Source organism: Miscanthus floridulus, chromosome 2 (assembly GCF_019320115.1).
Source record: "Miscanthus floridulus cultivar M001 chromosome 2, ASM1932011v1, whole genome shotgun sequence".
Classification (NCBI taxonomy): Eukaryota; Viridiplantae; Streptophyta; class Magnoliopsida; order Poales; family Poaceae; genus Miscanthus; species Miscanthus floridulus.
Window position 1 is genome coordinate 3,224,286 of NC_089581.1, and position 17,997 is coordinate 3,242,282.

The 17,997-nt window shown below is 47.8% G+C and overlaps 1 protein-coding gene across 1 annotated transcript; it reads right to left on the bottom strand.

Annotated features, from left to right (window-relative positions):
- Window positions 1–1,595: 1,595 nt before the first annotated feature.
- Window positions 1,596–16,742, bottom strand: LOC136535972 (uncharacterized). Its single transcript, XM_066528417.1, has 21 exons — window positions 16,577–16,742; window positions 15,993–16,072; window positions 15,423–15,509; window positions 15,236–15,286; window positions 13,752–13,869; window positions 13,614–13,670; window positions 13,457–13,521; window positions 13,259–13,342; window positions 13,108–13,158; window positions 12,918–12,989; window positions 12,784–12,821; window positions 12,616–12,682; window positions 12,412–12,474; window positions 12,178–12,267; window positions 12,051–12,089; window positions 11,736–11,957; window positions 11,579–11,652; window positions 11,445–11,493; window positions 11,265–11,345; window positions 1,750–1,843; window positions 1,596–1,633 (listed from the first exon to the last, which is right to left on the bottom strand). The coding sequence occupies exons 1-21, from the start codon at window positions 16,740–16,742 to the stop codon at window positions 1,596–1,598; spliced, it is 1,686 nt and encodes a 561-aa protein (XP_066384514.1).
- Window positions 16,743–17,997: the final 1,255 nt, after the last annotated feature.

A 17,997-nucleotide genomic window follows, 5' to 3' on the forward strand; every position in this document is an offset into this window, starting at 1 on the left:
GTTGGTGATGTAGTCAATAGCTCCTGTGTCTACATACCAGTTTGGGTAGACGTAGTGGCGGATCTAGGATGGTGATTAAGGGGGGGCCTAAACAATGAAGATCTAAGGCTAGCACTAAAGATTAATGGTGATTTGCCACTATGTAATAGTGATTTATGAAGAGATTAGGCTCACTAGGGGGGCTATAGCCCCGGCAGCCCCCCCTGTGGATCCACCACTGGGTCGACGGAGTATCCACTGGTGACAGCTGCCGCCTGCTTGACGTGGTCATCTGCTTGATATGACATATTGAAGCGATGATAGCACTGAAGTGCGTCATGATTGGGTTTGCCACAGATCTAGCAAAGTGGCCCATTGCTGCTAGAGGTGCCATTGTTGACCGCAGGTCCTCGCTGGGGTGGACGGTTGGAGCATCCACCGTTATTGCGACCACCGCCATGGCCATGGCCGCAACCATTGCGCCCAGCGTTGCTACCACCACGTAACGGATATCTGTTGACATTGTTTACTGATGATACCAGGTCACGGTTGTTGTTGTGATCCTATCGCATCTCGTAGCTGAGCATGTGTGCATAGACGTCATTGATGGTATACATGTCACTGCACGTGGTGATGCTCGTCACTAGTGCATCATAGTCGGGGCTGAGACTGCGTAGTAGGTACGCGATGAGTTCTTCATCTTCAAGCCGCTTGCCGATGGTGGCGATGCTTGAGTCCTTCCTCTGGATCGTGTTGAGTTGCATCTGGATCTGCATGACCTGGGCATGAGAGGCTGATGAGAACATCATCTCCAATGTCCTCCACACATCGCGCTCTATGGTTGCCCCGACCAATGTGGCCAGAATGTCCTCGGTGATCGAGGAGTTGATGAGCACAAGCTAATCCTGGTGGTACCAGCTGGTGTACCTAGGGTTAGCAATGGTGCGGCGGCTGCTGGTTTCCTCTGATGGTGCGACCATCATGGTCTGATTTGGAGCCAGAATTGACCCATCGACATCCGATGAGACCCTGACTTCTCCTATAGGGAAGCTCTGAGTCAACCAAAGCAGGTAATTCTCCTTCATGAGCTTCACATTGATGACATGACTAGCTGCAGGCATAGGCGTAGGCATGGAGATGGGCATCTGGGAGGTGACAGAGTTGTTGCCGGAGATGGAGTGCGAAGCGCTTGTGGATCGTGGAGGCTTTGATACCATGAAAGAATGCCAGAATGCACTAATCCTCTTGGGATCAGGTTCTATTTATATGACAAGATTGTTACAAGGATTACAAGGATCCGTGATCCGATCTCTCAAACGCACGACGCTCTCATGCCCGATGCTAGCGCTCACGAAGGACGTGGTCACCAAAGCTACGTGTGCCAACTAACCGCACTACACAATGTTACAAACACAACATGATTACATCTTTAACATAGATAAGGAAGCAGAACGCAAGTTGCACTGGCTTTGATACTGAGCTGTTAATGAGCTAGTGCTGCTCCTGAGCTTTGTAGACCAAGGAGGCCATCCTCATGGCCACTAGGGTAGCCAAAGCTTGATCCGGACAAGACTTTCATGGGAATAGGTGTGTTCCCAAGGCCAAGGCTCGTCAACTCAGGCGTCCAGTTGCCCTAATGATGCAGCTATCAACCCTGAAACAAGTACACCAAGCTCATCACACTACAATCGGTTCTAAGCTAAGTAAGTATTATCTCTGATTGTATGTTGAGAATTGATGTAGATATTGGTTCGGGCCACTCAATTTTACCCATAAATAATGGAGAAGGTTTGCCTAGCCTGGACTTGAATTCCGGATGGAACTGAACTCCCACAAAATATGGGTGTGAAGGCAGCTCCACTATCTGCATCCATGCGGATATATGCAATGAGATTTCTTGTTTGGCCTGCGGTTCTCTGAACAACAAATTATCATAAGCTCAATATGCTTTTTTTTGAAAGATCCAGTTATACCGGCTTGTATTAATAAGTAGAAGATAGAGTTCAACATACATGCGCGAGCTACGCCATCCCAAGTGGCAGACCACCACCTGGGATGTTAAGGTTCTATGCTAATTACTCATTGAATTCATCCCAATCCTGAGGAAGTGGAAGGTCCTCCCCCCTACTAATGCCCAATTGGAGTACTCATCCTTGATCTTGGCGAACAGTGCCTGTATAGTGCTATGGTTTTGTTGGAAAACAATAGCATTTCTTTCCTTCCAAATATGCCAGGTAGTCAGCATTGCTAGTGAGTGCGCTGCTTTCGTTCCGATACTTCTGATTGCAAAGAACCACTCTTCCATGTCGTTGTAGTCATTCCAACCCTCCGGCTGAAGGTTAAGGCAACTGCTCCATGTTGCTACCATCGTCCAGACTTCTCTCGCAAACGAGCATTCCGTGAATAGATGGACGGCAATCTCCAAATTCCTTTCACACAGAGCACAAAAATAGTTGTTTTCCCATCCCCTCAACTGCAGCCTGGCTGCTGTCTAGACTCGATCTTGTAGGAGCAACCATAAGAAAAATTTGATGCGGGGTGTCGCCCATGCCTTCCAGATTAGTTTTGGAAAATTGGAGAAAGTCTGACTGCAGAACTGAATTTCATAGGCCGACTTGGCACTGTACTCGCCTGAGCTCTCAAGAGTCCAAACAATAGTGTCCTCTTGCTCACATGATTGGTCCAGATGCAAGGTGTGTATAAGTTTCCACAGCTCGACAAAGTCTCTCAATATCTCTGCATTCAGATTGTGTGCAATGTCCTGAATGAGCTTACCATCAAAAACAGCCTCACGCACTGTCCTTTTCTTCCGCTTTACATGCGTGTACAGGCTCGGGAAAAGGGAGGCCGGTGACCGCCCCCTGATCCAGCATGAGGCCCAGAAAGGCGCTCTCCTGCCATTGCCTATGGTTACTTTGGTTGCCGCCGAGAAAAGGGCGATGTCCTTCTCATCCATAGGTAGCTGCATCGCAACCCACGGTCTATCTGTACTGCTCCACGTTAGCCATATCCAGCACAGTCTTAATGCTCTACTGAACCTTTCCATATCTATGATTCCGAGGCCTCCATGGCGGATAGGTCTTGCAACCAACGGCCAAGCCACCTTGCATTTCCCACCTGTGATTTCTCCATCTCCAGCCCACATGAATCGTCTTCTTAGCTTGTCGAGATCTTGCAGTAGTTGTTTTGGTTCCTTGAGAGAGGTTAGCATATAAATTGGAATCGCACTTAGGACTGAGCGCACAAGCTCTCTTCTCCCTACCGGATTCAGTAAGCGTCCTTGCCAGCCAGCTAGCTTCTTTCTTGCCTTGTCTAAAATTCCTTAGAGATGAACAATCTTTAGCCTTCCCAAGGTCAATGGTAGTCCCAGGTAAGTGATTAGAAAATGCACCTTCAGGCCTGCAAATGGTTCTAAAACTTGATCCAGATTTATACCGGCACATCTTATGGGAGCTACTGAGCATTTTGTCCAGTTTAATCTCAGCCCAGTCGTCGCCCCAAAATGAGTGAGGATATTTAGTAAGGATGCGACTTCTTCTCTGTTTGGGTTCAGGAAGATGACTGTGTCATCCGCATATAGAGAAAGTCTAATTTTAGCACATCTTCCACGCAGGGGGAGAGGACACCATCATTTGTCGCTAGCTCCAGGACCTTTTGAAGCGCATCAATTGCTAGGATGAACAGGTATGGGGATAGGGGGTCACCCTGCCTCAGACCCCTAGCATGTTTAATTTCTTCCCCTTCAGTGCCATTAACCAGGATGGACGAGTGTGAAGAGCACAACAGCAAGGATATCCAATCCCTCCATCTCAGGCTGAAACCACGGTGTTCCATCATCTCTATCAAATAATCCCAAGAGACCGTGTCGAAGGCTTTTGAGATGTCTAGCTTGAAAAGCAACGCTGGCGTCTTAGTTCGGTGATATGCTCGCGCCAGGTTCCTCACGTACATGTAGTTGTCATGTATGCAGCGTCCTTTGATGAAAGCACTCTGTGAAGCTGAGATCAAATGGTCCATGTGCCTTGATAGCCTGATGGCCGGAGTCTTTGTTATCAGCTTTCCAAAGGAGTGCACTAGGCTAATGGGTCTAAAGTCCTTCGCATACTCAGGTGTTTTAGTTTTAGGGATGAGGACAATATTGGCTCCATTGAGATGTTCCAGAGGTCCTGCCCATAGATTGTAAAAGGAGCTCATTGCTGCCATTATGTCATCCTTGATCGTCTACCAGCATTTTTTGTAAAAAAATCCAGTGAAACCATCGGGTCCCGGAGCCTTTTCTGCAGGGAGCATCTTGATGGTATGTTCCACTTCTTCCTCAGTGAAAGGCATGTCTAAATCATTGTCCTCAATCCTGCATAGCTGTAGGTTGTTCCAATCTATGCTTTGCGTGCGCTCAACCCTAGTACCCAAAAGGTCATTGTAGAAACGGTACAATATCTCTTCCTTTTCCTCATGGCTCCAGACGATTACATTTTCCTAGTTTTTGAGGTAAGCAATGAGGTTTCGCTTTCGCCTTCCGTTAGCACGTTGATGGAAGAATTTTGTGCACGCATCTCCCTCTCTTATTTGGGTCAGCCGCGAACACTGTCGTCGTCTTGACCTTTCAATCGCCGCCCACCCCAGCACTTGGTGTTTTAGGTCCTTCAAAAGATTCAGTTCTGTCTCTGGGAGTTGTCTAGTTTCCTGAGCGGTTTCCAGGCGAAGAATTGCTTCGTTTGCCAAGTTGAGTTGCAATCGTGCGTTGCTGAAAAGAGATTTGCTCCAAGCTTTCAGATCAAAAGTGGTTAGCCTCAGGCGATTGTGTAGTCTCATCATTGGGTTGATGCCAGCAACAGGTTTGGCCCAGGCTTGCGAGACCACTTCATTAAAATCTTGGATCCTTATCCAAAAATGTTCAAATCTGAAAGTAGCTTTCCTCGGTTGTTGTTTTTGGCTACATAAGAATAGCGGACAGTGATCGGAGAGGGAACTCGGGAGAGCTTGTAGGCCAATCTCCGGGAAAAGGTTGGACCAGTCATGGTTGCAAAATACTCAGTCTAGGTGAACCAGCGTTGGTGAGGCTCTCCCATTACTCCAGGTGTATCGTCGATTCAACAATCTAAGCTCAAACAACTCGCTTGCGTCTAGCGCCCTCCTAAACTTTCTCATGTGAGTACGATTTATATTACCATTATTCTTGTCACTAGCATCACAGATCAAATTGAAATCCCCAAGGCAGATCCATGGAGTACTTTGCGTAGGTTGATAGCTGATCAGTTCTGATAGGAAGCCATTCTTTACGTTGCGTTCAGTCGGACCATATACAGTTGTCAATATAAAAGAGGTGTTGGTTAATTTCATAGTCAATCTCAAAGTCAGGCTATGAGGTTTCTTGACCGGCGGGGTTGCCACAATGAAGTCATCATTCCAAGCAACAATAATACCCCCCTTGTTTCATCAGCCTCGATGTATTCCAAACCCCATCCATGCTGTCCCAGGAATTCAGCTTGCAAAAAAAAGTTTATGTTGCTTAATTTACTCTCCTGGAGGTAGACAATGTGTGGCCTTGCTTGCTGGATTAGTAGCTTGACTGCCTCTCTTCTTGCAGCACTGTTGAGCCCCCTCACATTCCAATTTAGAAATTTTAGTTCATTGTTATTCATTGACATATGAAGAGCAAAATATGTTCTGGTTCAGTCAACCCCCAAAGACCACCCCAGGCAAAATGCACACAGTAGCCAGCAAACAAAAACTTTCTTGCTATAGACTTAACATAGAAGCTTACACCACCACTCATCAGATCATTATGGAGCGCTCCTCCTACAGTACCACCTAGGAGCTTGAACCCCAGCCCACCATCAGTTCTAACACGAAATAGCATTTCTTGAAAGGAAACTAACTCTACCAGCTTAAGGCCGGTTGCTGCTGGCACTAACACAAAGCTACACAACATTGGAAACAACAGGAACTCTCATCTTCTTCTTCTCCTTGTTGTACTGGCTCCTCATGGGACCTCCATCTCTGCAGCACCTGCCTCAGCCGCCAGTGCCGCAAGGACTTTGGCCAGCTTCTTGTTGCCCAGCCTAGCAGCAGCTCTGATGGTGTCAACAGCCTAGTCTGGTAGGTCCTGCCCATACAGATCAATGTACTCCATGGCCGCTGAATCAGGAGGTGCTATAGGTGTGTCTATGAACTAGAGCTCCCTCATGAGCTTCCGCTGCGCCCTCTGCGAGACCGGTACCGGTGAAGGTCGGGCAGCCTGCCTAAGACTGGTGCGGGTGGCCACTATCAACTGCTTGCGGCTCCTGGTCGCCCTCGACAGCTTGCGGGGTGTCTGGCCTCGAAAGGAGCAGTGCAGTAGTGAAAGCTCTAGTTTGGTTTTGGTTAATTGATGAAACCCTAAGTGCTAACCTAGTTTATCAAGATGATTATGAGATAGGTAGCACTACTCCAAGTGATGATGCAATGGCGAAGATCATGACAATGGTGATGGCATAGTGATGGTCAAATGCAACTTGGAAAAGAAGAAAGAGAAAAACAAAAGGCTCAAGGCAAAGGTATAAAATGTAGGAGCCATTTTGTTTTAGTGATCAAGACACTTAGTGAGTGTGATCACATTTAGGATAGATAGCCGTACTATTAAGAGGAGTGAAACTCGTATCGAAATGCGGTTATCAAAATGCCACTAGATGCTCTAACTCATTGCATATGCATTTAGGATCTAGTGGAGTGCTAACACCCTTGAAAATATTTGTGAAGGCGGGATTCGGCGCTTTCGGGAAAATGAAATGTCTATTTTCTATTGCGCCGGATGCAAAATTCTTGGTGGTTGGCACACTTAAGCAAGGGTGAAGAAGTTAGAGTTGAAATGGAGTTGGTCAAAATGATGCTGGCGTCGGTCTACTGACCGGACGCTGGGTCACTCAGCGACCGGACGCTGAAAGGCTGCGTCCGGTCGAGCTGGCAGAGAGGTCGCCAGTTTCGGTGTTGCACCGGACGCTGGACATGAGATGCACCGGACGCTGGTTTCTGCGTCCGGTCAAACTGACGTGTCTGCACAGTGGCTAAGGGTTGAGCACCGGACACTGGCTGCGTCCGGTCAAGGTGGACCAGACACGTCCGGTCGAAAAAACATGCCTCGGGGAGCTTACTGGAAACGACCGGACGCTGGGGCTTCAGCGTCCGGTCAGTTTTGACCGGAGCGTCCGGTCAGCTTCGTAGCCGTTGAAATCTGACGAACAGCGTTTGAAGCTGGTGACGCGTGGCGTCCATCGGGCGACCGGACGCTGAGGGCCAGCGTTCGGTCGTTATGACCGGAGCATCCGGTCAGAGCGTGTTTTGCCCAGTGAAGGGGTACAACGGCTCTATTTGATGGGGGCTCTATTTATAGCCCCATGACCGGCTCAAGGGATAACTCTTGCACATTTTCATTGACATAACAACCTTGTGAGCTTAGCCAAAGCCCTCCCACTCATCTCCATCATTGATCCATCATCATTGTGAGATTGGGAGAGAATCCAAGTGCATTGCTTGAGTGATTGCATCTAGAGGCACTTGGTATTCGTGTTGCGCTGCGGATTTCGCTTGTTTCTCTTGGTGGTTGCCACCACCTAGACGGTTGGAGCAGCGGTGGAGGATCGGCACGAGTTGGTGATTGTTCGTGGCCGTCTCCGGTGATTGTGAGGGGAGTTGTACCTTACCCGGCGGAGCGCCGAAAGGTAACTCTAGTAAATTGCTCGTGTCATTGAGTTACCTCACTTGTGGGTCGGTTCTTGCGGTGTCAAATCGTGTGGACGAGGTTTGTGAAACACCTCTTAGCCGCCGAACCACCAAGTGTTGGTCGACACAACGGGGACGTAGCGTGTTGGCAAGCACGTGAACCTCGGGAGAAAATCGATTGTCTCTTGTCTTTGGCATTCTCCCGGTGATTGGCTATATATTCATCTTGTGATTGGTTCATCCCCTACACGTCGGTATAATCACTCTACTCACTCATTTACATTCTTGCAAACTAGTTGATACAAGCTCTTTAGTGTAATTAGAATTGAGAGCTTGCTTTATTATTTACATTCATCTAGTTGAGCTCTTTAGAGTAGCAAGGTTGAGAGCTCTTAGTGAGTAATTACATAGCTAGTTTGTGTGCCTAAGTATTCATTACAACTAGAATTGTTGGATAGGTGGCTTGCAACCTGTAGAGCTAGAGCAAGTTTGCATTACGCTATTTGTCATACTAATCAAATTGCTCTAGTTGATTTGTAGATTTTTAAATAGGCTATTCACCCCCCCTCTAGCCATATTAGGACCTTTCAAGTAGTGTCCTTGAAGATCGCCTTGCAAAAAGTCGCACAGCCGATGGACGCCGCAGCGCCCGATGCCCCAGCCATAGCCTGCCCACCATCCTCCACCGTGGCCTCATCAGTGCCCAGTCCTCCTGCAATAGCAATCTCTGCTGCCCCACCAGCAGCCTCGAGTATCATACCTGACCAAGGGGTGCCGTCGATGTCCATCCTGGTCACCCTATCAGAGATCTCCTCCACCTAGGACTTCGCCACCAACTGAGTCACCGGCGACACCTAGACACCCGAGCCAAAGACAATGTCATCTCCCCCCTGGCCTAGTGTTGATAGTGGTCCACCAGGGGCAAAGGGGCCTGAGGTAGGCACGTACACTGGGGACTCAGCTCCGCGATCGTCACCATCGGGGTAGTAGCAAATGGCCGGGTGGTTGTACACCGGCGCCGCCAAAGACTCCTGCACCATGGGGTCAAAATCCCACTCACGGCCACCATAGGCCGTCATTACCGGCTCAGTAATCAGTGGGTCGAAGAAGTGCTGCTCCACTATAGCCGTGCCCCTGGTAGCCGCCCTTCTTGGAGGGGAGCGTGAGCGACGTCGCTCCCACTCGTACGCCATGTGCTCTAGGGTGTCGCGTTCCTGCCCGGACCACGACGGAGAGCGGGCCATCGTGCGCCCGCGCTCCACATACTCCACCGACTCCAGCTCCCCCATCAGCGCCTGACGATATGTCGGTGGCGAGCACGTGCGAACACGCACGGACCTCTCCGAGGAGCAGCCCAGGAACAGCTGGCGGACCCTGGAGGACTTCTGCAGCTCCTCCCTAGGGCAGGGGCCCCTGTTGTAGTCGTCATGGTCGTTCCTATGCACGTAGGTGGAGGGAGGCGGCCGGCATCCACCAGGTTGGGCACGCCTGCCCTTGGCCGCCCTCACGTCCAGGACGTCGTGCGTCCACTCGAAGGGGATGAACCGCGTCCCCGAGCTGCCATGCTCCGAGGACGTACCAGAGCCCGAGTCTGTGGAGGACGGGCTCCAGTCCTGATAGCCCGCCAGATGTACTAGTATCAGGCTGTCACCCTCCCGCCCAATTGGCGGTGTGGCCGGGATGCGGGTTGGCACCGGCCCAAGCCCATTGATCTGCATTGCCTGGCCGGCCCTGGCAGCGAAGAAGGTGTAGGAGATGGACCTCGGTAGCTCGTCAGTCCTCCATCTAGACCCAAGAGGTCAGGAGGTCCGGCGTCTCCCTGGCCTCTGGGCTGGTGTCAATGTTGTCGAAGATGCAGGGGTCGCCGAGAATGAGCTTGACCCCCTCCTCGTTCCCAGCTTCCCTGGGCACGTTCTCCATGACGACCTTCATGTGGTACCACCATGTCATCTCCATCGGTCCACCAGCTGCGCGCCAGGGCGTGATCGGGAAGGCAGAACCCCCGATCTCCACGAAGCCCTGCATCATGGCGCGTTCACGCTCCGTCGGCGCACCGAACACCATGATGAACTGACCTGGTCGAAGGCGGGACACCCGGATGTTGTGCCGCGGGATGCGCAGCTGTGCCCAGAGGGCATAGCCCACCTCTAGAGCATTGGAGCGATAGCCCTCCTGTGGCGCCGAGATGATGACGGCGTGCGTGCGTAGCCTGTTGGCCTCACGCAGCACACCCTCCGTCGCGACGATGTTGACGTGGTTGCAGGCAAGGCGCTAGAGGGCCTGTCCAGGGACGAACACCATGGTTGTCGGCACGGGCTGTGGTGGCGACGATGGGTGGGTGAGCGGCGGAAACTTGACGCGGCTGTGGATGTTGTTCGGAGGAAACACTAGCCTGGACCGGAGGTTGGTCGAGACTGCTTGACGACGGGAGGGGCAGGATCTAGCGAAGTGACCCACTCCACGGCACTCCAAACAGCGGACCGGTTCCTGGCACTAAGCGAGGCGATGGTCTATGGCGAGGCAGCGGTAGCAACGGCCATTGGCTCTCCTCTTAAAGCCCTCCCACGCCGCGTCCCTTCCCTTCTTTTGTGTGTTGGAGGTGGCCTGAAATGGCATGGAGTCATGGCGACCTCAACGCCTCGTCTTCGCTGCATGCCAAGACGGTGAAACCTGTCCGCTCTGGAGCTCGCCCAGGCGTTCATTAACACGGGAGCACTCCCCAGTCTTCCAGAGCTTGGCAGGGTTGGAGTTAAGGTTCGCCCAAAGGAGATCGGGCAGTGGCTTGGATCCACACGCCGCCAGTGAAGGGAGCCCCTCCGCCGAGAGGTTCGTCAGATCCAGACGTCGCCAAATCTTCTTGCGTGGGTGCGGCAGTGGGGTGTGCTGGCGCTCAGGCACGACCAGGACGGACTTGAGCTTGGCCATGGACACCTTTCCGGTGGCCGCAGCCCCGCCAGGTCCTGAATCGGGCGCCGGGTGAGGTGATGCTGCTGCCCTTGCAGATGAAAGCGAGGTGACGGAGCGGCCCGACGCAGTGCAGTCTTTAGCAGGGGAAACAGCAGTGGCCCGTTCGGCCCGTGCTTCCCCCGCACGTCCCAGAACGGGCGGCCGAGAAGCACCAGGAGGCTTCGGATGCTCCACAGGGGCGGATCTCACCGGATCAGGTGGCATCGTCTTCAATGCTGAGATCATCGTCGGCTTTGGATGCTCCACGGGGACAGAACCCGTCGGATCCATGGCAGGTGGCGCCGTCTTCGAGGCTGAGCTCATCGTTGTCAGGTGGGCAGCCATCGCGTTAGCAGCCTCCGCATCAGCTACGTCCATGCCCGGCGCGGCACCATCAATGTCTTCCTCATCCCAATCCACAAGCTCCACTTCAAAAGGATCCTCCAGATCTAACGCCGATGGTGAATTACTGGAGGCAGGGGAGGTTGGTGGTGCCAGATCCGTGGGTGGGACCTCTGGATCCAGAGGCACAGGCTCAGAGGTGGGCTTTTTGGTGGGCGCCGGCGATGCTGGGTGGGGGGGCTCTCGGTCGCTAAAGGCCATCGTCTAGATTCTGAACATAACGTGCATTAGTGCATTACCTCCATTCTCTGTCCAGTTTCATCCATACCGACAAAACTTACACCGGCGCACTCAAGTTTGTCAACCATCTCAGGGTTCACCTGGAAATTTGGCAGGTTCCATATTTGGGACAGTAGTAAGTGTAATTTTCAAGTGATTTTTCATGTGTAATGCCATGTATATTGGTCAATGATTCTCACCATATATCTATGTCTTTGGCGTTCATCCACGTACTTTGCATTGCCGTATCTGTTGTGAGAACACAGAAACCAAGTCCCAATTACTACAGTGTAGACAGAACCTAATTAACACAAAGCATCTACCTGATACATACAGCCTAGCAGCTTTACAGTCCATTGTTCTGAAGAAAGTCCTCTTTGTTCCCACACGCATAAGTGTCTCCGAACTCTTCCATACTCATTCAGGCAGTAACATCATGAAATGGATGTAAAAAAAATGCAAGCCCATAGAAATTCTGCAACAACTGTTACCTCGGGCATTAGGATTAGACAAGGATGCCTCGTGCCAGCATCTAACTCTCCGCTGTTTGCATCCTTCAGGCCAAGATTAGATCGTGCAAACTCTATGACGGCAACCTGCATGCCCAAGCATATGCCTAGGTATGGGACATTGTTTTCTCTGGCATATTTAGCAGCAAGAATTTTGCCTTCAACATGACCAAAGCCTCCTGGAACTAGGACTCCATCTGCACACTGAAAGATTTTTTGCATCTCAGTTATTGCGTATCATATTGGACGAACAATGATATCTGATACTTATCTTTTAATAGTATACAAGTATGTCACCTTGAGTAGGCTCCATGCCTTATCATGGAGGTCTGGTGACTATCAGAAGAATTGGCAGAATGATTAATAAACTATGACAGCAACTGCAGTGATGTTGAACGCAAGAGTATGATGGAACTTTTGAAACCTTATCTGCAGTCTCTTGTTCTACGTCTGAAGCAGGGAACCAATTGACAACAAGCCTTCTCTGGCAAGCAACCGACGCATGGCGGATGGCCTGGACGCATAAATATCTTGATGAATGTACACTTATTTTAACTTTGGTGGAGAAAGGAGATGGGAGAGAACTATAATCAGTAAACGTCAAGGATCCTATCCTCAAAAATAATAGAATAAAATAAAGTCAAGGATCATCATTCACCTCGAAGACGGAGTGGTATGCATTGGCATGATAAGGATGTTCTACAACTACTGCGATTGTGACCTGCAAAAAAATTGTGCTCCATTGAAATGCAAAAGGAAGAGAGAAACATGAGATATAGCTTGTTATATATTTAATGTGATAAACTAAAGAATACGACAGTACTATAGGAAATGGAAGATACAGTGTATGGGAATATACCGCTGGATCATGGAGATGCTCACATATAGTCCTTTTCATCCATTCATCCAACTTAGGTTCTATAGCTAAGCTGCATATTACAAATGGGGTAACAGAAAGGAAACAAAATAAGATAAGTGACACATTCGATTTACGAGTTGTGTTTTAATCCAGAAAATTCAAAGGGCTAACCATGCAAGTCCTAGCATTTTTAAAATAGCTTTATGACCCTTCTGATCCAGACATCAGAAGTGGAGATTATATTTGCAACAACTGGTGTTTAAAGACCAGTGTTTTCCCAATTTTGGTAAAAACATATGGAATACATAACGCACTTTAAGAAGCGAAGGGAGATGCCAAATATTTGGAACATCATGTAGAGTAATAATGCATTCAACCTGTAAATGTTGTTTAAGGATTCAATTCAAAGCACATATATATAAAATATGAATGCTGAATAAGAGCTTCATAACAGATAAAATAGTGCTTGATATGACCTCCTCCATAGTCTCATACCGGAACATTGCAAAACTGTGAAAGCTTCTCTTTGACATTTTTGTCCAGAGGCTACAAAACATATAATAAAAGCAGCGTATTGATACCATTATTAGAATAAGATGATCATATGTCGGGTGTGACTGCAACTAGAGAACAAAAAGCTGTGTACTGTTGTGCTACGACAGGCCAGTAGATCTGGTGTCAATCCAAGGTCTTGAAGGCACCTAACACTGTATTGGGTAGGCTTAGTTTTCTGTATTTTTCAGATAGACCAAAACAAAATTTAGCGAATCACATAATTGATATTTTATAAAATGAATCACATAAAAAATTGTAAACCAAACAATAGATGTCTTTGATATTTTACCTGTTCTCCTACCACGTTTATAACAGGAACAAGACTGACATGTACCAGACAAAAGTTTTTTGGACCTAAAGTACATAAGTAGACAATTAGCCCAAGCAATTAGATGAAAAATACCAGGCAGCCAATTTATTGGGTAAAATAGATACAGGAATATCACCAGCTCGGCATGAGAACTGGCTCAAAGCTTCAGTAAATGGTCTCAACTCAATATCGCCTGAACGGTTAAGGATAAAAAGATTTTACAAGATTTTAGGTGAGCATATCATCCGAAAATTGGTCTGTATAATTCCCAAACCTATTGTCCCTCCCAGCTCAATGATACAAACATCCGGTGGCCCTTCTCTCCCGTCAACAGGAATCATTGCGACACGCTTGATCCATTCTTGTATTGCATCCGTAATGTGAGGTACAATCTTAGAATGTTGAGAAAAATACAGCATTTTAAATAGACGAGAGCACATAAACTATGATAGGCAAAACATTTTAAATAGATGCGATCAGCACAAAAACTATGTAGCAAACATAGGCTCTATGCCATGTTGCTCAATGGTTTTGGTGATTAAAATAACAATACAATCAACCAGGACCAACATTTCTGCTAAAATATGATTCGTAGATTATTTTGGATCCTAGGATGTGAGGGGAAAAATTGATGCGAAGTCCAGAAAAGAATTAACCAAGTCAAAATCAGCAAAACCAGAAAAATATAGAGCACAAGATGGTCCACATCTCTGGAATATTTTTTGGCGGGTAAACACATCTCTGGAATATGAAGGTATCAGACTATTGAATGGTTCGGTGATGACAAACGGTAAAGTTACTGTGCAAGTGTGAAGACCGGATGGTCCGATGAAGGTGACGAGAGGCCCCGGACAGTCGCTGGACGAACGATAGAAGCTAGGTGTTTTGGACTGGAGTAAAGCACAACTGAACAGTTCGATGGTGAAGATATGAAGGCACAGGACAATTGAAGATGCACCCTGAGCGTAAAATTTGTCAGCTGATTTGCGACAGCTAGTTTTCAGTGTAGGAACTGTATATACCTGTATAACCAGTCATTTTGGGGCGTGTTGGGAGTCCACTGAAGCCCAAAAAACTATTGCATGTGTAGAACACACTATCCACCATATGATAGCTTAAAGATTACCTCTAGGCCTTAACTCTATGCTTAGTGCTAGATCTAGAGCTTCTTTGAGTCTTAGTTTGAGAGAGTGAGATAAATGCTATTGCAATCTTGGTGTGCTGGATCCTTGGAGCCTTGATGGCTCACCGGTAATGTTAACGACCCTCTGAGCTTGGTGCGGCGCGGCAGTGACACCGTGAGTGGAGAAAAAGAAGCTCCGTAGTGGATGGTGCCAAGGTGACCGGAAAAGTCGGGCAGCAAGTGATGAGCCAAGATGGTTTATGACATTTGTTTTGGTTGGCGGGAGCCTTGGTGGCGATCCCACCACCAAAATCGGGGGAGGCTTGGTAACAGGAAGCATATCCTTTGTGGAGCTCCAATATGGACTAGGAGTTACATTTTGGCAACCGATACCATGGGATACATCGCCGCGCCTTGGAAGTTTGCACACTTCAGCTTTACTTACCGCGTTTATGATTCCACTTGTGTGCCTTTATCTTTTCTAGAGTAGCTTAGACTAGTGTAGCATCAAGTTAGAGCGCTAAGTTAGAAAAGTTTGTATTGATCCAATTTACCCCTCCCATCTTAAATCATATACCTACGGCATGGAGTTCATTTCAAATGATGATAGGCACTTTGGGACTACACTGACAAACCTGAACTGTTTTCCCTAGATAATCTCCTCTTCTCTCCTTATCTATCACAGACTGCAAAGAATCAAGAGGCACCACGTCAGAGGAAACAGACAACAAATCTGTCCACATCGACAAATAATTGCATAGGAATATGATAAGGTCAGTGCCAGCTAGATACAAATTGCATAGAATATGATATCGTCAGTGCCTTATAGATCTTGCCAGATGTTATGTTGTTGTCTCCCGTCAATTCGACATCCAGGAATCTCTCGTAGTCTCCAAGATCCATGTGGACCTAATCATATCATATCATCATGATTTTAATCAGCCTGGAATAAAAACAAAATGTCGTTTTCATCCAAGTTTTAATTTGTGGATTAGGTAGCATCAATCAAGTAAGCACTCATAAAATTAAAATAATATTCTCCTTCCATTTGAAATTGCAAGTCGTTTAACTTTGTCTTAGGTCAAACTTCTCTATCTTTCACCAAATTTATAGAAAAATACATAAACATCTACCACATCAAATAAGATTCATTAAGTACTACACCATGAAATTTATTTTGATAGTGAGTTTACTTGATATTGTAGATGTTAATATATTTTTTTTCTATAAATTTGGTCAAAGTTAGACAATTGTGACTTAAAATAAAACAACTTGCATATTGAAACGGGGGAGTATTACCGTCACACTATATAGTTACTTTTATCCGATCCGACTGATGCGATGACACAGGTAAGGATGGGAACTAGAATAGAAGATTGGTGTTGCTCTTACCTCGCTGCCATCGTTCAAAAGAAAAACCTCCCCACGCTCAGCAGGAGATATCGTTCCAGCATCAGTATTCAAATATGGATCTGAATGAATCAATGTGGTTGCGGCATGTGAGTATGCAAGTAATATAAAGAGAGCCATGCATGTGAACAAATCACATATTTCACCAAAGTACAAGTACAGAGGAAAGTTAAAATGGGGATTCTAGAATAAGTATACCTATATGGTACAGACAATTTTTAGTTACTAGCTACATCAAACTGGTTTTCAACAAAAATAGAGAAATGTTTCCATATATAGGGGAAAATATATAGTACAGAAGATGAACTATATATCCTTACTAAAAAATTATTAGGAATATTTCAAAACCCAACTCCCGGCTCCTTCCCTGGAGACGGACATAGAGCGGCAACTTCTCCCCAACTCCCGGCGATATGCCTCTGGGCCAAAGCCCACTACCCCTCCCCTCCATCGAACGTGCCCCGCCGCGCCGCATCAACCGGGCGTAGCCACCGCCGCCCGATCCCCTCGATCGTGGCCCCCGAGGTTCCCCGCGCCCGCCCCTATAAACAGTATGCCCAAAGCACCGCGACGCCACCTTAGAACCCTAAAGGGGCCGCTCGGAGCCGTAGCCTTAGCCCTAGCCCTAGCCCGCCGCCGGCCGGAGCTCGACGCGCCGCCGCCGCTGATCTCCGCCTTCACCGCGTCGCCGGCCACATCCACGCCGTCTAGAGATGAATCCAGGAAAATCATCGACTGAGAAGAAGATGAAGACGGGAAAATCCACGGCTCTGAAGAAGAGCGTCGAAAGGTGCTTGGCCCCTGACTGCGTGAACGGAGTCTCTCCATGCCCCTCCCCGAGAGGGAGAGACGGCTTCAGCTGCTGCAACTGCTGGAACTGGAATCGCGGTCGTCGCAATGCTTGCGTGAATGGAGGATGTGATCTTCCTATCAAAAGGCCCAGGTCACCCAACGAGGTATGTCTGTGGAACGACGAATTTTTAGAGATCTGTTTGTAGTTGAATTGGAAACACCTATGCCTGTTTGTTTCTATGCAATCGAGTCCATAGCTCATGCATGCATATTTCTATGCAATTTTTTTCAAGTGCCAATGAGTGTTTGGTCTGGTTCCACGAGGGATAGATGCATTGGCTCTTTTATATGATCCATTATATTTCAGGTGTGCAATCATGAATTCTGCCCTGATGGCCGATGCAATAAGTATCTGTGCCACAACTGCAAGAACAATGTCTCTCCGTGCCTAAATCCTGTTGGTGGCATTGACGACTTGTTGGCGTGGTGCTGCAACTGCTGGAGCCATGAGATCCGTAGATGCTTGAATGGGTGTCAGGACTGGAGTGATGAGGAGGACGTGTCAGACCACCAGGTATCTTCTTGCACGGCTGCATGTAATTTGTACTACACAACCCACTTCATTTGACATGTATTATTTTTTACATGTATTATTTTTGACAGATTCCATACTTACACGATGACACAGCCCTTAATTGAAAATCAGTCTTACTGAATATGGGCTGTCAATAGACAAAAGAAGGTCGATGCCATGAAAAACAGCCTCGAGCACCAAGGAAAGATGAGAGACGACATGTCTAAGATTATCGGGGATCTCAGAAGGAAGGTCGAAGCTAAACTTGGCAAGATTTAAAAACCATGCCAATATATTGTAGTTTTATCGTACGCCCGCATGAGAGCGTTAGCGTTCTCTTTTCCTAGTCTAAATTTCTGATTCTGAACACATGTATTTCCGCTTGCTTAACAGAAATGGTTGATCTCGTGTCAAAAGAAAATGTCTGTCTGATTCCATGTTCAAATCGGCGACTGTTAGTGCGAAAAGTTGGAGCTACGAGTTTACATTATTTATCCAACAGGCCGTCAAGCTTAGTTGCGACATGATTAGCTTTCAGACCATGCCGATGAGCTTGATTGACTTCATCAGCCAGCTTTATGGATTCATGTCTATGACCTTATGGAGAGTCCATATGTGACT

Excerpts from the sequence above, each read along its gene's own strand:
- LOC136535972 (XM_066528417.1), bottom strand. The coding sequence starts at position 16,742 with ATGATTTTCCTGGATTCATCTCTAGACGGCGTGGATGTGGCCGGCGAC. Across the intron at positions 13,870-15,235 it reads ATCTAGGGAAAACAGTTCAG|ATTGTACCTCACATTACGGA; the intron begins GTTTGTCAGTGT and ends CAACATTCTAAG. Across the intron at positions 11,346-11,444 it reads GCCAAAGACATAGATATATG|GTGAACCCTGAGATGGTTGA; the intron begins GTGAGAATCATT and ends CCAAATTTCCAG.